We start from the raw sequence: 20,661 nt of genomic DNA, 5'->3' as shown, positions 1-20,661 counted from the left end.
TTATTTCCTTGGGGTAAACATTATCACCCAACAGCTGTCCCTGCTGTCCCTCCCACGTTGATACCCTAGTTTTCCTCAGTGTGAAACAAAAAAAATTGGCAAGATAGAGATTATAAGCAAACAGGACAAGAAGTTGTTACACCAGAGTTTTGGCTGTAATTTAAGGAGTGCAGTTGTGTGTCTGCGTTTGTTAAAAAGGGTCTGGTGTGACATAAATTGCTGCTGTTTGTTGCTATTATATATAACTGGGCTTTAATTATGGATAGAAGATGCCAAAATATGCAGTGTGAGGCTGTTGTTTATCATTGTCATGCCACCCCACATCGAGCCGCTGCATCTGTTTAAAGCGTTTTCGTTCAGAAAGGCTGTGCTGCCATATTAGGTTGTTTTAAAATTACATACATTGTTGTCTGAATAGTGCTACAGATCATGGCCAAATGCTACTCTTTGAATTACATAACATGCCATGGTTTAAGCCTCATTATTAGATAACTATTTGCTGATTAGTCGACTACTATTTAAATAACTTCACAAGCATTTATGAACCCCCATCTGATCCAGAGAGCCCCAGCCCGAGCTGAGACAGAGCCAGAACACAACCAGACGGAGCCAGTGAAAATTAACACACTGACCTGGATTAAAACCAGATTCAGTGCTGAGACAGATCTGGAGATTGGGATTCAGCTTGGACAGATGCAAAGCTGCTAAGCTAACAACAGAGTAAGCAATTTTCAATGCAGGACATGAACACAGCATTGCAAGGTTGAAAATTGAAGAATAAATATGTTTAATTGAAAAACTTTGAGATTTTTATTATTAAAGCTATAGTCTACGATCTGAAACACCGTTTGGCTGATGAGACAATCGCCCTTCTTCGCCTCACAACAACACGCCCCCTCCAACAGAGCAAGAAGCCGGCCAGCAGAAAATGTAACAAACAAGACAGTGATCCTCCTTGATCCGTGTATGGTTAGTTCTTTTGTTATTCTGTTTCAAAACAAAATCCAAAAACTAAAAAACAGCCTTTTTTTTTTTTTCTGTTTTAAAACCAAAATGGAATAACGGAATAACAGATAAACAGAAAAAACATGTTTTTCTGTCCTGGTTTTAAAAATGGAAAAACAAAAAATAATAAAGGATTGTGTATAAAATTACTTATTTTAGGTTTTGGTTTTAAAGCAGAAAAACAAAAAAAACAAGTCAATGTTTTCATTTTTTTAAATTTTGTTTTGAAACAGAATAACATAATAACGAACCATACACGGTTTCTCCTTGTAACACACAGTGGTAGATTTTTCAACTGGACCGGCGCGATCAAAACCATGAATTAGCCGGCGAAGCAGGTCTGGCGTTGAAACTGCCAGCTGATCAGAGCAGAGCCGACTGTGGGCGGGGCTTTACCTTTCTCCGCGTGTCTTCACCAGCTCAGTTTACAATGCTAAAGATGTGTGGCTAACTTATGCTAAAATCTATTGACAGAGCCGACCCGTTCCGACCAGCAGCGTTCAGTCATTAGCCAGTTTAGGCACAGACTAACCAGAGTTATTCAGCTGACATCTTCCACTGTGGTAAACAAAGTCATTACCTGTTCAACAGAAACTCAGCTGTCTCTGCGTCAGTCTTCAGTCCCAAATCCCTCTGCAGCTTTTTCCTCCGGTCGTACATTTCTCCAATATTCAGTCTCTGTTGGCACCTGTATCACCCATAATTCTTCCTTGCTTCAGCCTTTTCCTCGAAACCTTTTCATTTTCTCCCCTTCTCTGTGGAGGGTAAGAGTAACAGCTTCCTGGTTTCGGTCTTCTCTGGCTCCGTGAGGCTTCGGTAGCTGAGCAGCTAGCTGACGTGAGAGGGGTAGTGGGGAAGGACAGGGGGGGACCATGACAAGGACGGTGCGGAGCAGGGGAGACAGGGGATTGGATGGAGTCAAGGTCAACTAGTATGCAGCTTTGCAGTGGATATACTGAATGGATTTTTTTTCATTCTTTTTGGTCTTTATATTGTGTTAAACTGTGTTATTAAGCCGTACAAAGCTTCCAAATCGTACACCATAGCTTTAAACAAGTTGATATTTTTAGCACATAAGCACAAAAAATACTGAAAATTGGTACCATTGAGTACCGGTACCAATTGCCAGGTACCAGGCATCGGTACTGTATCGTTTCAAATGTGAAAGGTACCAGAACTATGTCCACAGACTTTATCTGGAGCCATATTTTCCCAAATCCGCCCATCACTTGTGAATCAGTTATTAGGATTTTATTTCAGGGGATCTTACATCAGGTTACTTTATAGTCAAAAACATTCGTCCCTCTGCTGGAGGAAAGTGGTAAATTTTTTCCAACCCTGGCATTTCAAAAAGACTGAATTGAAAGATTTGAATTGAAATAAAAAAAAAAACAAAAAAAACAACAAAGAAATTCAATTTAGAAATTGTAAAACTAAAAACTGTGATACTTCTGTGAATTGATGTTTTTCTGCCATCCCTATCATCAACCTTGTCTGAAACACTGGTTTTTCTTTGTCTTTTTGAAAAGAGTACTACGTCTACAGTGGTAGACAGCCCAGATTCTACATTAGGTCTCTGGCTGGTTTCTTAACAAAGAGGCAGAGCTGACCGGTCCTTTCACGATAGACCTCATACAACCCCACGTCCTAACAGACATGCTACACCTTTGAAGGAAAACACAGGCCCATTCACACACACTTGTACCTCCCTGACTGCACAGCTCCAGTCCTGCTGGACCAGGTATCATAACCCTTCATTTCTCCTCAAATGCCTGAACTCTCTCACCTCCCTTCTGCTCCTCTTTTTCACTCATTTCCTCCATCTTTCTCTCTGCTCGTCCCTGTGGAGCTTCTGAAAATAGCAGCAGAGGGAAAGTGGGTCAGCTGCCATGCTGGGGGCGGGGGTCTGTGTACAGTGAATTTGTCTGTGTATGTAACAAATTGTCCAGCTACTGTACCTCTGTGTCTCAAATTGTTACGCTTTTTTTTGTTGACCAGTATATAAAAAAATAGCTGACTGTTGATCAAAGTGTTGGAGCGTGAGAATCCTGATGTAACAGCATAAATGTAACACCAAGCTCTGCTGGAGTCTTCCCTTAAAACAGGAAATATAGAAATGAGCTCAGACAAACATTCAATTCACCTTTGGCTAGTTTGAAGTCCTCACATCAACACGTATGACTCAAATGAAACATTCTCAGGAGAAATTTGGCTTAGTGCTTTGACCTGATGCCATCAGCAGTGTTGTGATTCGGAACTTCACATACAACAAACCTCACATCTGATTGTTCAACACACACTGTGTCTGTTCACCACAGTAACTTGTGTCTTGGAGTCAAGTCATGGACAAAAACCATCTGGCTTGTGAAACCATAGATTCTTTGTCTTCTTACACCAAAACACACATTTGTCCATGGATTCAAGACCCTCGGCTGGTTGAGCCCACAGCAGGCTCTTGTTTGGATCAGAAGAAGACTCTTGACAGTCATGGAAATGCAAATCCCATCATTCCTCTCCTTTCATCATGTGATGATGGGAGGCGCTATATACGTCTGCAGGAGTGACGCTAACTTTTCAGTAGTTCTGGTTTAAGCTAGCAGTAAGAATATGGCTTTCAATCAAAACCCTTTTTTTTATCTGAAGACTCTGTCATTTCTCATTACACCATGCTCTGATAAAGTGTCCATTTATCTGTTTCAAGCAAGGCTGCAACTAATAATTATTTTGATAACAATTAGTCTGCCAATTAGTTTTTTAATTAATCGATGGATCAGACATAAAACACAATAATTCTTTCTTCAATTCTGCTGATTTAAAAACTGGTATTTTTTTTTTTACAGCTACAGTGGCGACAGAGTAAAAAAGCACTAACAACAGGTTATTTTTCTGCAGGCTCCTATGTTCAGGATGTAATCCCCTAATCCCACTGCTTGCTTTGGTAGACACAACCTGGTTTCTTTTACTTGAGTTTTTTTGGTGTTTTGTTCTTTAATTGGAGAGAAATAAGAAAAACAGAATGAGTACGCATAATAGCCAGACTTGAAATGTTTTTCCACAGTACTAAAAATGGCCTGTATTCAAATAATACGTAACTGTGTGTGAATGTATAGTGAGCCTGAGAGAGTCCAACTTTTTGTAAACATTTACCCCTGCGTACGCATTTTGGCATCAGGAGTGCCGTGGAGCACAATGATATTTAGGGTGTTATCCACCAAAAAACACATTTTTTTCCCTAAAACACTGATTTGATAGATGGTAAACGACTCACAGGCTTATTAGAAATCAGTAAATGAATGGAAAACATCAAAAAGTGGACAAACATTGTATTAGAGTAGAAATCCAGCATGTGCCCCAAAGAAGAGTTTAAACAATTTCATTTAATGTTTAATGTTTGTGTCTGCATTATCTGTGGACACTTTTCTTTCTGTGACATGAACTTGTTTCAATAAATCAGAGCCCCTCCCAAATCAAAAAGAGCATGCAGAGTGCTGAGTCTGAGACCTGGGTTGTAATAAAAGAGCCAGAAAAATATGTTCACACACAACCTCTGGTCTAATAATATGAGACAACTAAAATCTGCTGTTTCTCTGGTCTCCGCTTGAGGCTGGCTCCAGAAGTGTCTTAAGTCACATACACACAAAGACAAAAAAGCTGTCGATGGAATAGAACAGCATAGAAACTGCTTTATTTATCCCTGAGGGGAAATTCAGGAGGAGTAACAACAGCAATCAAGAAAACAAAAGTAAGAAAGTGTATAGAAAGTGCAAAAAAGTCCATAACAAAATAGATGACAGCTTGTCCATCATTCTCCAGTCAGGCAGCCTCCACCTCCTCAGAGTCCAGGACTGAGCTTCTTCAGCAGTCTGTTCAGTCTCTGTCTCCTGGATCCTGTCTGCTCACAGCAGGTGAAGCTCTTCGAACATGGCGTTGGTGTCTGATGTTGGCTCCTTTAGCTTTGTCTGTGAATAGCATGATGCTACTCTGCCCTCTGATATTCCCTCTGTTGCTGGGTTAGCAGCTAGCTTGTCCATCTTATTGGAGATAGATCTTACGTTCCCACTAACGATGGATGGAAGGACAGGTCCATGTCGTCACTTCTTAGCTCACACCTGAGAACCAGCACGTCGTCCTTACCTCCTTCTCCTCACTTTGGGGGGAAACATCAGGCCTTGCACCAGTTAGCATTGCCATGCCAAAAACTGCTAACAGCTGATTTCACATGTAAACAATGCAGCCATGGTTACATGTAGGATCTCCAGACAAGCACAGGAGAAAAAGTAGTGAAAATATCACTGAAGACAAAACCAGTTTGGTGTCCATGACCAACAAATGAACCATACAAAGTAATGACCCACTCCAGATGCTTGAATTTCACCATCAGCACCCGCTGTACAGTGAGTGATTTTTTTCAGCTCATGTGACTGACACAGCATCAAGAACAAGAAGCATCAGCGTTGGAAGTTGAGCTTCTTGGTTTAGAACAGGGATGTAGCTGGACTTGCACGGTGATATCTGTTAGTGTACACAAACTGCTGATGGGAGCATGAGTATGACTATTTGTGTTTTGCCTTCTTTTGCTCTCCACACAGACTCTGTTTCCTCTGTACACTGTAGGCTGCTGAGACATGACTGGTCAATACTACTCAGATTACGTAACGTACCACAAACAGAAACCAGACCACTTCCCATGCTGGACATCAAGACACCCACTGTGTGTAAATACGGATTAACCTTTACTGCTGCAGTGTAAGGAGCTAAAATCAGGTTTATCAGACAACCAGGACTGAATCAAAGACTGTAAAATGCATCAATGTGTTCTTGATGATGTCACCCATCTGTTTCTGATGAAGAGATTTCAAGCCTGTTGTCATTGAGAGACATGTTTGAAGTGCTAAACTCAGCCTAGTTTAAATAATTCACCCCTGTACAGTGTGCGCCACTAGGAAAATGAGCTATTCAGACCAAACTGGGGCGTAGACATGTTTCACTTTGCAGTTAAAGTCTGATTGTTGTGTGCTTTTTGGTGAACCACTCAAACCACTTGACGAACAGCAGTTTGTAGCACTACTGCACCGACTTCTTTTCTTGCAGCTGGAGGTTGCTGCTCAGGCTCCGATCTGACAAACATGATGTTGCACTGTGGGATCAGAGCCTTTGAAACAGACTACAGGTTCCAAATGAAAGTGAATATTTTATAACAAGAATACCCCTAAGCTCAGGTTTTTTTTCCACAAACACTGCATAGAATATATGATCCTGAGCACGGAAATAAGGTCAAAGAGAAAAAGTTAAAACAAGGAAGAAGAGCCTAACACCAACGACCTGAGAACTGCAAAGTGTACAAGAAAAACATCTCAAGAGAAAAGAAAATCTGTGTAGGGGGAAAATTCTCATGAGAGGGAAAGTGCCTGAAAAGTCCAAATATTCTGAAATAAATCCCCTGTAGGAAATCCCTCTGGCTGTGCTGCTGCTGTGCTGTTTACGTAAACCTCATTATATCAGCACATGATAAAAGCACAAATACAATCACTGTCAGATTAGATTCTGTAATCCTAAAAGACTGTGGCTTTAATGTTAATCTGATGAGTGAAGAGCAAGAGGTCAGGGACGGACACTTTTGGTAAAGAGCTGAAACACTCAAACAGACCTTGTTCATGTTTTAACTCTGTTTGTATACAGGGTTAACACACAGCTGACCTCTGCTCAAAGAGGCTACACGAAGGATCCCTGCTGACTGTGACTGGTGGTTTAATCTGTCACTGAGCAGTGCTGTCTGTTTTCAGCTGCATGCAAACCTAACTCATGTGACCTCCAGGTTGATCTAATTGTAATGTGTTAAAAAATTGGAGCATTGTGGTGGAGGAGCTGGTGAGTGCAGAAAAGAGAGATCGGACTTTAATTGACGTTGTTCAAGCCTTAGATGGTCACAAACGGCATGCACTTTAACCCCAGTCCTCCTCTGCTCTCCAATTTTAGAGCCACAATCTTACAAAAAAATATGATGAAAGATGCAGTGCTGTGAAGGGATTATAACAAGAACAGGAGTGTAAACCTTTGACCATACTGTACTTTCTTTGACGCACTGCAAAACAAAAATGTCTTAATTTTAGTTAAATTGGTTAATTAGACTAAATCTGAGCCACATTCACCTGAGAAGTCCAGAAAAACGGTCTTATTTCAAGATATCGAAAGACAGTTATGATTTCTAAATTGCTTTTAAAGAGTAAACTAATCTCCCAATGAGGTAAAAAAATATGTTTGGTTTCTTGAATTGTTTGAATTGAGTTTTGAATTTGTTACACTTCAAAAACTGAAATTTAAGCAAGTCTATTTGTCTTATTTTTGATACGAATTGTCTTATTTTACTTTATAAGAGCTGCTTTCAAATGACAGGTCCAGAAAGAGGGATGGATACCTTTCACATTTGAATTGTTACAGCACCTATACCCGGTACCTGGCGATCAGCACCGGTACTCAACAGTACCAGTTTTTGGTACTTTTCTGTGTTTATGTGATGAAAAATACCAATTTGTTTAATGATAAAGTATTAAAACTTTTTCAATTAAACCTATTCATTCTTTGATATATAACCTCACAGTCCCAAGGATGCATTTTGATACCTAATCATGGTATCTTTTGATTTTACATGAATCGGTACTTTTAACAGAATTCGGTCGGTACCTTTAAAGGGACCTAATTTGGTGCCCATCCCTACCCAGAAACATGTCTTATTTTAAGATATTAAAAGAAAAGATTTATACTGCTGCAACAAGTCTGTCACTAAGGTAAGACAAGTTTGCAACAAGTAATACAGAAATCTTTTCTTTTACCCCATTTCTTTTAACGTGTTACAAGCAATTCAAACCTTTTTTTTTCTTTAATATCTTGAAATAAAACATTTTTTCTGGATTAGTCAGATGAATATGACTCATATTAAGTCTGGAAATACATTTTTAATGAAAACAAGACAAAACACTTGATTACATTTCAGTTTGTTTTTTTTGCAGTGTATTCTTATTTTAAGAAAATTAACACACAGTTTTTCTTACCACATTTGCAGATTTTTATTTAACAACAACAACAAAAAAAATCTTAACCAGTGTTTTTGTCTCATTTTAAGTAAAAAATGTTTTTTTATATACTTGATATGAGCCACATTTAATGTATCAGGCCAAAAAAAATGTCTTGTTTCAACTTTTTAAAAAATAAAAATGTGCTCTGAATTGCTTGTAACAAGTAAATTATACTAATATGCCAATAGAACAAGAGAAATTTGCTCCAAAATGTACTTAAAACTTGAATAATGTCTTAATACTTTGGATTACGGTTGCTAGGCGCTACCCGGGTAGCTGCCTGTTGCAGCAGCTCTCTCATCTTTGTCCATTTCTTGTGGTTTTTTCGTCTCTTTTTCGTCGTCTTTGTGTTTGGAGTGGATCATCACTTTGTGTGGTTCGTTGTCGGTCACGGACACCAAACTTTTTGTGGCTTCGGCGGTATTTTTTACTACTTTTCTCCTGTGTTTGTCTGGAGATCCTACGTGTAACCATGGCTGCATTGTTTACATGCGAAATTAGCTGTTAGCAGCCTGTAGCATGTCAGTGCTAACTAGTGTAGGGCTTGATGATTTCCCTCGAGCTGAGGAGGAGGAGGTGAGGACGATGTGCTGGTTCTCGGATGTGAGCTGGGAGGTGACGACGTGGACCTGTCCTTCCATCCATCGTTGTTGGGAACGTGGGATCTCGCTCCGGGGGGTGGATGAGCTAGCTGTGCTAATCCAGCGGCATCATGCTGTTCACCGACGTGGCTGACGGAGCAGACATCAGACGCCGCGACACTTCGGAGGAGCTTCGCCTGCTGTGAGCAGACAGGATCCAGGAGACAGAGACTGAACAGACTGCTGGGGAGGCTCAGTCCTGGACCCTGTGGAGGTGGAGACTGGCTGGGCTGGAGAGAGGTGGACGAGTGGTGGACGGGATGTCGTCATCTAATTTCTTATGGACATTTTTGCACTTTCTATACTCTTATTTACTTTTGTTTTCTTAAATGCTGCGGTGACTCCTGAATTTCCCCTCGGGGATAAATAAAGTATTTTCTATTCTATTCTCTATTCTAATATGAGTAACTTTTTTACTTTTTCCATTCCTTGGTTTTGTATTAACATGTTAGAGACCTCATTTTTGCCTTTAAAAAACTTAAAACAAGTTTATTTTTTTGAACTGGTCAGGTGAATCTGACCATTTTGAGTCTAAAGTGACATTTTCTACTGAAATTAAAACAAAAGTCACTCAAAAGATTTTAGTTTTTGACAGTGCACAAGCAATTAAGGTCAGTGTTACCCAACCCTGGTCCTGGGGCCCCCCTGCCCTGCATGTTTTAGATGTTACCCCACTCCAGCACACCTGATTCAAATGAATGGCTCGTTATCCGGCTCCAGCAGAGCTTGATGACGAGCTGATCATTTGAATCAGGTGTGTTGGAGTGGGGAACATCTAAAACATGTAGGGCAGGGGGGCCCCAGGACCAGGATTGGGAAACACTGATTTAGGTGTTGTTGTTTTGGACTAATGAGGTGCACATGGCCTGGGCCCTGTTCTACGAAGCAAGTTCAGTCTAGCGAGATAGCCTTGGAGCTACCTCGCTGAACTGAGCGCGGTAGCCGGCAATCTCGCTACACGGTTTTACGACGCTGGTTATCAACCTCATAAGTGGATCCAGCTAGGCAATGAGCACGTGCACACATAAGGCGGAGCCCGCTGCATCTGACCAATCGCGAACATGGAGCAGTCTGGAGCGTCAGAGCAGTCGGAGAGAGAAGGACCGCATATTTCACACAGGAGGAGCAGGAGGTGATCATGAGGAAGTATGACGAGGTGAAACATGTAATTAACGTTAAAAGCAGCACTGTCGCCGCACGGAAGGAGTGCTGGCAGAAAATTGCTGACAGTCTAAATGCGTAAGTGTAGTGGTGTAGTGCAAATAAAATATTTTGTGCCATTATCATCCTGAAATAGCACTGTTCACCATGCACTTTTACTGTAACATGCAACATATCTGATTTAGTTCTTACGTGAATTTATTCATTTGTTCATTCCTATCGTGTTTACATTTTTTGTGTGATATGTAGCCCACATGAGTCCTACATGAATTCCTGTCACAATTTTAATACAGGCAATAAAATATTGTCATGGAACAGAAGTGTTGGCACTGATGATCTTATTACGGCAATAAGAGTTCTTCATTCCCTTTAACTACCTTTAGAAAGTGTCATGTACTACCAACCCCTCCCTGGAAAACCGGTAACTTTCATAAAGGTGGTCATCAGAAAAAGAGAGTGGGTCGGGCTCCGATGTCCATGGGATCCTCTAAGAACGGACAAGCCATTTTTTTGTGAGGGCTCATTGGTCAGTGGGCGGGGTTTTAATAGTCCGCGAGTTCAATCTGGAACCTAACCTGCCCCGGAGCAGGTTAGCCGTCCAGTGTATGTTGCCATGGAGACTCGCCTCGCTGAGGAGTGATCCCGTGTCGTAGAACAGGGAATCCGAAACCTATCCTCAAAGCTACCTCGCTAGGCAGTAATCCTGCTTCGTAGAACAGGGCCCTGAATTTGGCCTAATAAAAATATTTGTACCAAAAATAAGACAAACACTTGCTTGGATTTTAGTTGTTGCGGCGTATTTTTTTTTTCACATCTGTCATGTCACTTTGTGGCTTGAAATGGTTGTTGTGAATGTGTTTTAGGTGAGCAATGCCTTAAATGCTGAGAAAGGGCTGTTCTGTGAGAAAGACTTCAGCACTCAGAGGGAGGAGCAGAACGCTTTAAAGGAGGGACAGTTTGAGCTCTAGAAGCAGTTGTGCCAAGTTTTACGTTATTCTGGATTACTGTTGGACTCAGACCTCATTGATGTTGTAAAAAATGTAAATATATACTTTTTGCACATAAACCTTTCTTTTCCTTCCACTGGGGAGGCCAGCAGCCAATAAATATCACAAAACTTCTTTTTTTGTCTTTGCCAGCGCTTGTGCTTTTCCACATTTCTTTTCCTGAGTCTACGACTGTATTTCTTTGTTTTTCACTTTTATTCGTTGACGTGTTCAGCTCATCAGATATAAAAGCTGCTGTAGCATTCACAGTTTCACCAACACCCTACCTGTGTTCTCCATCCACACTCAAGCTGCTGTCTTTCAGTTTTCTGGCAGCGAGCAGAGCTTAAAGGATGATCAGTGTGTTTGAAAGATGTACTCTCTACTTTTCTCCACTCCACTTCACTCCACTGTGAAGTGAAACAAAACATGAGTTGTTTTTTTTATCCTGCATGTCACAGTTCCAAAATCATCTCTGTTTTAACAGTTACATCCCTGAACGATAAAAGGATCCCTACGTTGTCACGTCCTTTGCTCTTTACTTTCTCAGGGTCTCATCCAGGGGTTATCTTTCAGTAAGGATGATATGAAACAACCCTCTATAGAAATATCATTCAAACAAGCTGACTTCCTTCAGGAGTCTTAAAATAAAACAGTTATTTCACCTTCATGCCACTGATTTTCACCTGACTTTCTTTCGTTTGGCTGATGTGTTTCCTTTCATTTCATTTAGTTGACCTTTAGATCTTGATTTACCTGGGTCTACCAAAACCATATTCAAGTTTCCCCTTGAGTCCCAGACTTTTGTTTATGTTTCACTGACTGTGGAGACTGAGTAGCTTAGCATTTCCAGCCTGCGCTGTAAACAAAAGAAAAGAGACGGTTTCATCCAGGCTGCACTCTGCCGTATATCACCGCCAGAAAGGACACAGCAGCTACACCTTGTCAGAGTTTGTCATGAGGCAGGATCCAGGAGCCTTGAGGAAAAACAGCAACACTTAAGAGGTCTGCTGAGGGGTAATTTATCACCAGGGCCTGCTGGCTCTGAGTTTAGGTCATCACCTTTAATGATAAACAGGTACAGACGTTCAATGAGAAGCTTTTTCAGCCTTTCTCTGTGTAAAGACATCAAAAACATCCGCTGTTAAAATGTCACCTGGAGTGAAAGTGCTGTACAAGAACATATTTGGACTTGTTTTTGTCTGAAGTATGAGTAAACATTGAATTTAATCCCTGCTCTGTTGTCTGCTGTTCCTCCCAGGATTCAAGTGTCCTGTCTGCTCCAAGTCTGTGGCGTCCAATGAAATGGAGGTTCACTTCATCATGTGTCTAAGCAAGCCTCGCCTCTCCTACAACGGTAAGAAAAGCTCCTGTGGTCAGTCAAGGCCATGATTTCCCAGTGCTGTGTCTTTTTTATGCTTTTTGTCGTCTTCCAAAGTCTCTCCTCTCCACTGCTGTGCTGATGAATATTCATGACGGAGTGGGAAGGTCTTCAGAGACCTGTTGAGGAAGTTCTTCCATTTCACATGAAGGAGGGTTAATGAGGAAACTCTTAAAACTGTCCTTCAACATTTTCCTCTCAAATTAGCAGTCACTAAACACTCTTCAAAATAGTAAATCACCTCTTTCTCTCTGACTACTTCCATACAATAAAGGGAAGTAGCAAAATAACATCAAAATAACATCAAAAATAACGTCAACATCAAACTTGCATTTTTGAGCTGTTTGCATGTAATTGTCATGGGCGCTGTAGAAGAGAAAAATTACGTGGGGGGAAGAAAGCGAATAAAAACATAAATATGTTTGGAACCACAAATAAACCTTCGTTTGTCGATTTTTTTATAATGTTTAAATATCAACCCTCCTCCTCATCCCTTGTCCAGGTTTAGGGACGGCAAAAGTGACTGAAATGAGACAAACACATGCTCAATTTATGTGTAGTGTTTTGCTTCATCAGTTATTCAACGACTAGTCCCCAACACCTGAAAAGAGCTCATCAGCAACATCTCAACTCAACTCAACTCAAACTTTATTTATAGAGCACATTTAAAGCAGCCCAAGTGGGTGAAAGTGCTGTACAGATTAAAAGCAGCACAAAGAACAAGATACAATACTACAATATAATAAATAAAAACATAAAACCAGAGTAAATAAAACTGAAAAAAGTAAAAAAAAAAGATTAATTAGATTGCAGAAGTTGAAATGTAAATATTGGAAAGATATGGCCTACTCTGTTTTCTTGTGGTGTCTGCTATTAATGAATGAATGAAGATTCTTAGCACAGACAAAAAGGGGTCAGTATACCTTCTGCAGTAACAGCCCTAGCCTCCAGTGCAGGCAGTCATGTCTAGGATCTACGGATGTCCTGATTAGCATTTTTTTGCCCCCAATCCTGATAATTTAACATTGAGTATCGGCCGATACAAAGTCCCAATCCAATTTCTGGGTTTGAAGATAAACTTTGCTGAAGAAGTGAGAAAGTGAAGCAGCACAGTTTTTTTGTTTGGTGTGTTAAGAATACTGAAGAGTAAAAAATAATATTCAAAGTTTATTTAGACTATTTATCTTAGTCCAGCTAGTTTTGAAGTTGAAACCCTCTGGATCCCTAACCCGTCGGCCGGCTCAAATTGCCATTTATTTTTGAATGACTGACATTTACAAGCCATTTGTCCAATCCAAAAATTGAAAACACCCGATTCTCAAGTTTCCGAGGGTACCTGAAGGTGTCACATACAGAGCTGGAAACATGTCTTAACATGTCACAGAAGGCGGGAGAATTTCATCAACATTGCTTTGAATTTCTTGCCTTATCAGAACATTTGTAGAAAATGACCCGTTTGCTCGCTAAATCTATGCTTCTTACAACTTTTAGCAAACCCTGAACGGTGGACGACTGTTAGCATGTAATACAGCACGCTAAAAACAGAGGCTGCCCTGATTACAACTCTCAGAAGATGGTGAGAGACTTTGAACGTACATATCAGACACCAACGGGACTACCTCATGTTTTTCTCTTTTTCATGTTAATATTTATTTCACAACAAACTGGATTAAAACTTTAACTGACCTGAACCATCCATGGCAAGGGATCAATCTTTTGTGCTGCGAGGCTCAGCAGAAACACCGGACTAACTTCTGTTGTCAAACTGATCACACCATCATCACATCCTCACTTGACATCAGCCCATCACACTACGGTTTGTTTGTTTTCGCCCTTTGAGCTGTTTGTCCCTGTAGAGTTTCCATAGGATGCTGTAAAGCAGATGTTATTGCTGTAACGCACATTCAATAAAGCTAAGTGTGACTGCTGTTTTACCTCACTGTACCATACGTTATTTTATCATACTCTCATCAACTTTATGAGGTTGGGCGCACTCGGTTTTACTGACACGTTGGCGTTCGGCAGCAATTTTGGCTTTATGACAGCTAACCTGAAATATCGGTTGAGAGGATTGGCTAGAATTCCCGATTACTGATACTTTAATAAACGCCAAAATTGGCCAATCCAATACTAGGGTTCGGTACATCCTATCAGGATCCTGCAGCTTCTGAAGCTTTTATGTCACCTTGTAAAAGTCTGTGTGTGTGTTTGAGTGTTTGTGTGTGTCAGCTGGAGGAAACAGTGTGTCTTGTTTCTGATAATAATGATAATGTAACCACACAGACTAAATCATGTAACATTGTTCGAGGGAGGCAGAGGAGGGAAGTAATTTTACAGCTCCACAAATAGCTGTCAACTTGGCCCACAAGGCCAGAGCAGTAAAAAATAATGTACGTTTGAAGCCTGCAGCCCGATTCAGACGGTGAGGGGAAAGATTGAGTGACAGAGCCTGAGAGAGGAGAGTGAAACTGTCTTAAAGAAGATGGGATCCAGAGTGATGGAGTACCCTGATGGCCGATAACAGTGAGAGGAGAGAGGGTAAAAGGAGAACCTCTCCCATAATTCCTCCTTTTTCTTCTACACTTCTGTCTGTCCTGTCACTCTTTATTTCCAGCAAATTACTCTGCCTGTCCCTCTGTCCTCTGTGCGCCTGTCTGTCTGTCCGTCCTCCTCTGTTCTGTTCCTGTAATCTCTCTGTAATTTCTGTCTCTCTGTTCTCCTGGGTTTGGAGGCGCACAAAACGGACCAAGCTGCTGCTTATCTTGTTTCCCAGCATGCTCAGGGGTCTATTGTCAAACACCTGGATCTTCTGAGTGTGGCACATCAGCACATCTCTGAAGAAGGGCATTACATATGCACACAATAGATGCAGGAATACAATCAGACTCTCACAGGAGTGCTGCGTCTGGCCCAGCGGGCATTTTCCCAAAACCTACTCATGGGCTTCTCGTCATGAGAAAGTGAACAGAGCCAGAGAGGTGTGCTTTTTTTAAATACCTGTTCTCACAAGACAGGTTTTTTCTTTCTTTTCCTCTTTCAAATGAGTCCATTGTGACCTTTTTTTTTTTTTTACTTTGTAAGTGTTCTCTGTCATCTTAGCATCTTTGTAAACATAGCTGATTTGCACTGATGTTGCTAACATGAATCTGATCTGTTTGATCAGATTCATGCCTGGAGTCTGGCTGGGTCACTCAAGGTCATTCACAGAAGTTGTCCTGAAGCTGCTCCTTTGATATCTTGGCTGTGGTCTTAGGGTCGTCCTCCTGAAAAATGAACCGTGGCCCCAGTCTGAGGTCTAAAGTGCTCTGGAGCAGGTTTTTTATCCAGGATGTCTCTGTTCATTGCTGCATTCATCTTTCCCTCAACCCTGACTGGTCTCCCAGTTCCTGCTGCTGAAAAACATCCCCACATGCTTCACTGTAGGGATGGTACTGTCCAGGTGATGAGCGGGGCCTGATGTCCTCCAAACATGACACCAAAGACTTCAATCTTTATCTGATCAGAGCAGAGGACTTTGTTTTCTGGTCTGAGAGTCCTTTAGGGGCCTTTTGTTAAACTCTATGCAGGCTGCCATAAGGGTTTCACTAAAGACATCTGGCCTATGTACCATCTAAGCGTAGATGGTTGTCTTTCTGGAAGGTTCTCCTCTCTCCACAGAGGACCACTGGAGCTCTGACAGAGAGACTGTCAGGTTCCCTTCTCCCCTGATGGCTCAGTGTAGACGGGGGTCCAGCTATAGGAAGAGTCCTGGTGGTTCTGAACTTCTTCATTTACAGATGATGGAGGTCATTGAGCTCACTTGGACCTTTAAATCAGTGGAAATGTTGTGTCCCCAGATTTGTGCCTGGAGACAATCCTGTCTCAGAGATCTACAGACAGTTCATTTGACTTCCTGCTTGGTCTGTGCTCTGACATGCTCTGTCACCTGAGTAGGGATGGGTACCCAATTAGGTACTTTTTTAGGTACCGACCGAATTCTGTCAAAAGTACCGGGTATCGATTCATGTAAAATCAAAAGGTACCATGTTTAGGTACCTAAACACATCCTTGTGACTGTGAGGGAGTTGAAGAGTAGGCAATTTTCCATGCTGGACATGAACTCAGCATTTCAAGGTTATATATTGAAGAATATATTTGTTAAATTGTAAAAAATATATATTTTGTTATTGAACAAATTGATATTTTTTACCACATAAACACAAAAAAATACAGAAAATTGGTACCGTTGAGTACCGGTACCGATTGCCAGGTACCGGGCATCTGTACCGGGCATCTGTACCGTATCATTTCAAATGTGAAAGGTACCCATCCCTACACCTGAGGGACCTTATATAGACAGGTGTGTCTCTTTCCAAATCATGTCTAATCAACTGAATTTACCACAGATGGAATAACACGAAGCTGTGAGAACATCTCAAGGAGGATCAGTGGAAACAGAATAAAACAGAGCTCAGTTTAGAGCTACATGGAAAAAGCTGCAGATTATTATGCACATGTGATTTCGTATGTTTCGTTTGATTAATTTTCATGAATTTGCTTTTTTTCACATTGTCATTATGAGGTGTTGTGAGTAGAACTTTAAGGAAAATAATGAATTTATGCCGTTTTGGAATGAGGCTGTAATATCAGTCAGTTTCAGTTTCCTACACAGTTAACAATGCTTCGTTCAGAGTTTCAGTAGCTTCATATTGGCCTAAAAACAGACTGTTCATTCAAAGATTTACACAGCTCTACTCCCCACTCCAGGAGCTGAGTGTTATAAAACTTTGAACAGAGACAGGGGGATTACTATCCCGCTGTAACACTCTTTGAGAGCAGCACTGACTTACTTTCTCACCACGACTGAGTTGATGGTTGGTGGAGTTTTTAAAACACTGACTTTGATGGGTCAGTTAACCCAATCCAAGGGACCAGGGAGTGGCTAATTAGACAGATGACAGTTTTCAGCATAGTTGAAAAAATCACAAGAGGAAGTAACATAAGGATTCATTATCATTTCATACCCTTTCATGTTCATGCAGTGTTTCAGATGTGAGAGGAGTAATATTTAGATTATCAAAGATTTAGTGACAGACCTGTCAGTGTCTTTGGGGCAAAGATTGCAGCAGAAAAGTTGCAGAGATCAGCAAATGTTCAAGGTCAGGAAAAGTGTACAGATTGAATCTGCATGAATTCTCAGCAGCAACCTCCTGAAAAGACCGTGACAGGTTTGTTTGCCTGTCACAACCAGTCAATCATGGATGTGCAACAGGAAATGACTTTATGAGTAAAAAGGTGTGTATTTGTCTGTGATACGATGGGGTAACCTCTAGCTTAAAGATGAGTGAATGCTGTGATGCATTTCCATGTAGCAGCTCGGTTAACCTGTACAGTCTGGTACAGAAAGCCATGACCCAGCAATCCTCACCCTTACCGGGTGGATGGGGGTGAAAGCTACGTGACTTCATGGTTCAATAGATCTGGATATCTCTGGAGGTAAATAAATAATAAAATAAGTAAAAATGTGATATTGATTTATTGTTTTGTAATGCGTTATTTACTGAAGTAGGCCATCTAGAAGAGGTTGCAGCTGTGCCTTAAGTTATTTGGATCCTTAAGCTTGCTGTAGTTATGCTGAAGTCAGCCAGGAGCCCACAGTAACTTTTCTTATATCTTCCTGTTTAGAAAACGTTTGCCTGTCAGTGTTTTGTCATTTGGAGTTTTCAGTATTTGTTTGAAAAGAGTAATTGCGATGTGTGACAACAGTTGAAATTCTGTTTTAAATCCAAAGTCATGTCAATGCTTGCTAACCAGTAGCATGGCAATGCAACTTCCCTAACACATTGGCATCAAGCTAGTGCTGTTCTCTACACATTATTTTTTGTACTTTAAGAGATGTATGTCATGTTGAGTGTATTGAATAGGAATCTCTTGTTAGAGAGTAATGTACTTTTCTTTGTGTGTTCAGATCTTCAGTAAAACTTCAAGCAGAAAATCCTAAATCAGAGTTTTCTCTGGGAACTGTTATTATCTGCAAAGCTAAGATAGCTGGGTCAGAATAGTCTACACTGTAAAAACAAAGCTGTAAAAAATAAAGGGTAAAAGCACTGGCAGCAAAGTTTCTAGACAAATATTGTAAAACCATAGTCAGATGCTCTCCAGTATCTGTTTCAGTATTTATCTGGAAACTTTGCTGCCAGTGCTCTTACCATCGCACAGTCCTTTTTTTTCTACAGTGCAGTCCTGTATTTTTTTTTACAGTTATTTTATGTAGTTGTGCATTTTTACAGTGTTGACTGTAATTTTATGGTATATGTCTGAAAACTTTGCTGCTGGTGCTCTTACCGTTTTTTTTAACAGTTTGTTTTTTTAACAGTTTGTTTTTTTAACAGTTTGTTTTTTAACAGTGAATTGCAACCATGAGTGAGGAGGGTACAGGGTCCAGCTCTACCCTATCGTTGGCATAATGGCTAAAAAACATGCAGGATGTCATTTTACGGATAAATTCTGTGATTTTACAGTTTTGTATAATCTTTTTGAAAAACAGAAAAAATACTTTAGAAATCAAGGGTTAATAACTGTAAAATTCAGATTTTTTGACTGTGTAAAATTAGTGAAAATATCTGCAAATCTACTAGCATTTTGTTTGGGTTTTTTTTATTAAAAATCTGTTAAAAAACTAAATTTCCTGTAAAATTACTTTTTTTTTTTTAACAGTCTACATAGGGTCTGGCATCTCCAGCATAAAGTAAAGAATAATTTTGGAAATCCTTGAGCATAAAGGCGAATGATGTCAACGGATTGAACCATTTCTAATCTGTTCTCAACAGGAACTAGTTATTTATACCCATCTGTAGTCTAAGTAGCTGAATTATTTTGACATGATGTGAAATCTTAATCGATTGAGTTTCACAATCTGATTGAGTTACCGTTTGTCTTCTAACCTCTGCCATGTTGTCGTGATTGGCTCTAACCCGAAGCTCTGAAACTGTATTCGGCAAACTCTCACATCGCAGGAGTGGCTGTCGCTGGGAATTAGTTGTTCCATGTCTTAAGTTTGCATTAAAGATGTTCAGCTTAAAAAAAAATTAGGCCTGTTGGTAGGTTGCCTTTTCCTGATTGAAAAAAAAAGAAATGAAGGAAACACCCTCTCATCCGCTTTTTTGACAAACTGCACCCTGTCCCCATCTATGTTACCCGGTCCACCTCCAGAAAATTCTGAGTTTTAAGTTGCACTGATGTGTGAAGCTGGGTGGTGTTCTCTGGAACTGTGTGGCCTTTGTTGTGTCTCATTCTCTGTCATCTGGTCGACCTCTGTCCTGTCTAATAATGGAGAAGATAAAATGATGGAAGTCTTAAATCTTCCTGAAATGGGTCAGAACAGTCTCATTCTTCATCTGTGTTTGTTCCTTTGTTGTCAAAAGTTTATTACACACTCTGCGTTTATCACCTGGTGTCCCAGATTGAGTGACAGATGGTAGTAATAAATGAGATACTTACATTGGTTTTAAATTATGGACATTGTCTACGGCTGATACTTATTTGTCTCTAACTTTCACCTTGTTCAGTAAATAAGTATGAAGCTTATGGAAACACACACATTAATAGTTTTCTCTGTATTCATATGTGACAGTGTTTACAAACTGCGCAGGAGTTGGTGTGAAGCAGGTAAAGGTTGTAGGTTACAGCAGACTGAGTCCACGTGAGCTGACCACTCGATCTTTTCTGGGCCTGGACTCTGCATGATGATATTTTAATGCCTCTCACTAAATATAGCTCCTTGCAGGGGAGGGGTAGATACACCACAGAGGGTGGTATGAAGACACAGAAAGTAAGAGTGTTTGTGTGTGAGCGTGATGGGGAGAAAGGTTTAAAGGAAGGTGAGGCTTTCGGTCTGCCCCTGCAGCTCAGGTCACCAGAGGACGCTAAAAGAGAAAAGAAAGAGGGAACTGGGAGCTGTGATTTAGAGGAGCAAAGATCCACTCCTCCAGCTCATAATTGATGTGAGGTGCTGGATGCCAAATGTCTGCTCTGTTCTGTTAGCATGCCAGAAAGCGGGAGAGACTGCTGAAAGTCAAGAGGGTGACAGGCAGGTGAGGAGAGAGCTGATGATTTAGAGACGCTGGAATGTCTGCACGACCTGGGAGCACATGTTGAAGAGACGACCTCATGTGGTCATCAAATTCAGCTTGGGTCAACTGAATCTTATTAACTCTAATACAGTAAAATACATTAATCTCAAAGGCTTTCATTAAATGAAGTCCAAAATGAAGTCCAAAATAATTTGGACTCCACATAACCCAACATGAACAATTAAAAATAAATTACTTCAAATATGATATTTTGAAAACAAGTTAGCATCGAATCAGGGTAGTCTGATGACAGGGTTTAGTTGGTGGTTAAGTCACAGAGAGGAAAAAAGGGGCTCCTCCCAC

The 20,661-nt window shown here is 40.6% G+C and overlaps 1 protein-coding gene across 1 annotated transcript in view; it reads left to right on the top strand.

Annotated features, from left to right (window-relative positions):
• znrf1 (zinc and ring finger 1) overlaps positions 1–20,661 on the top strand; it is a 90,252-nt gene that overhangs the window by 57,132 nt on the left and 12,459 nt on the right. The window contains exon 2 of the mRNA XM_074676947.1: positions 12,128–12,223. Coding sequence (XP_074533048.1) covers positions 12,128–12,223 — 96 coding nt within the window. The remainder of the gene's footprint in view (positions 1–12,127; positions 12,224–20,661) is intronic.

Source organism: Halichoeres trimaculatus, unplaced genomic scaffold (assembly GCF_033239565.1).
Source record: "Halichoeres trimaculatus isolate MK-OKI-2021-1 unplaced genomic scaffold, fHalTri1.1 fHalTri1_scaffold_10, whole genome shotgun sequence".
Taxonomy (NCBI): Eukaryota; Metazoa; Chordata; class Actinopteri; order Labriformes; family Labridae; genus Halichoeres; species Halichoeres trimaculatus.
The sequence above is the reverse complement of the archived record's forward strand: the minus strand, read 5'-3'. Positions and strand labels throughout refer to the sequence as shown.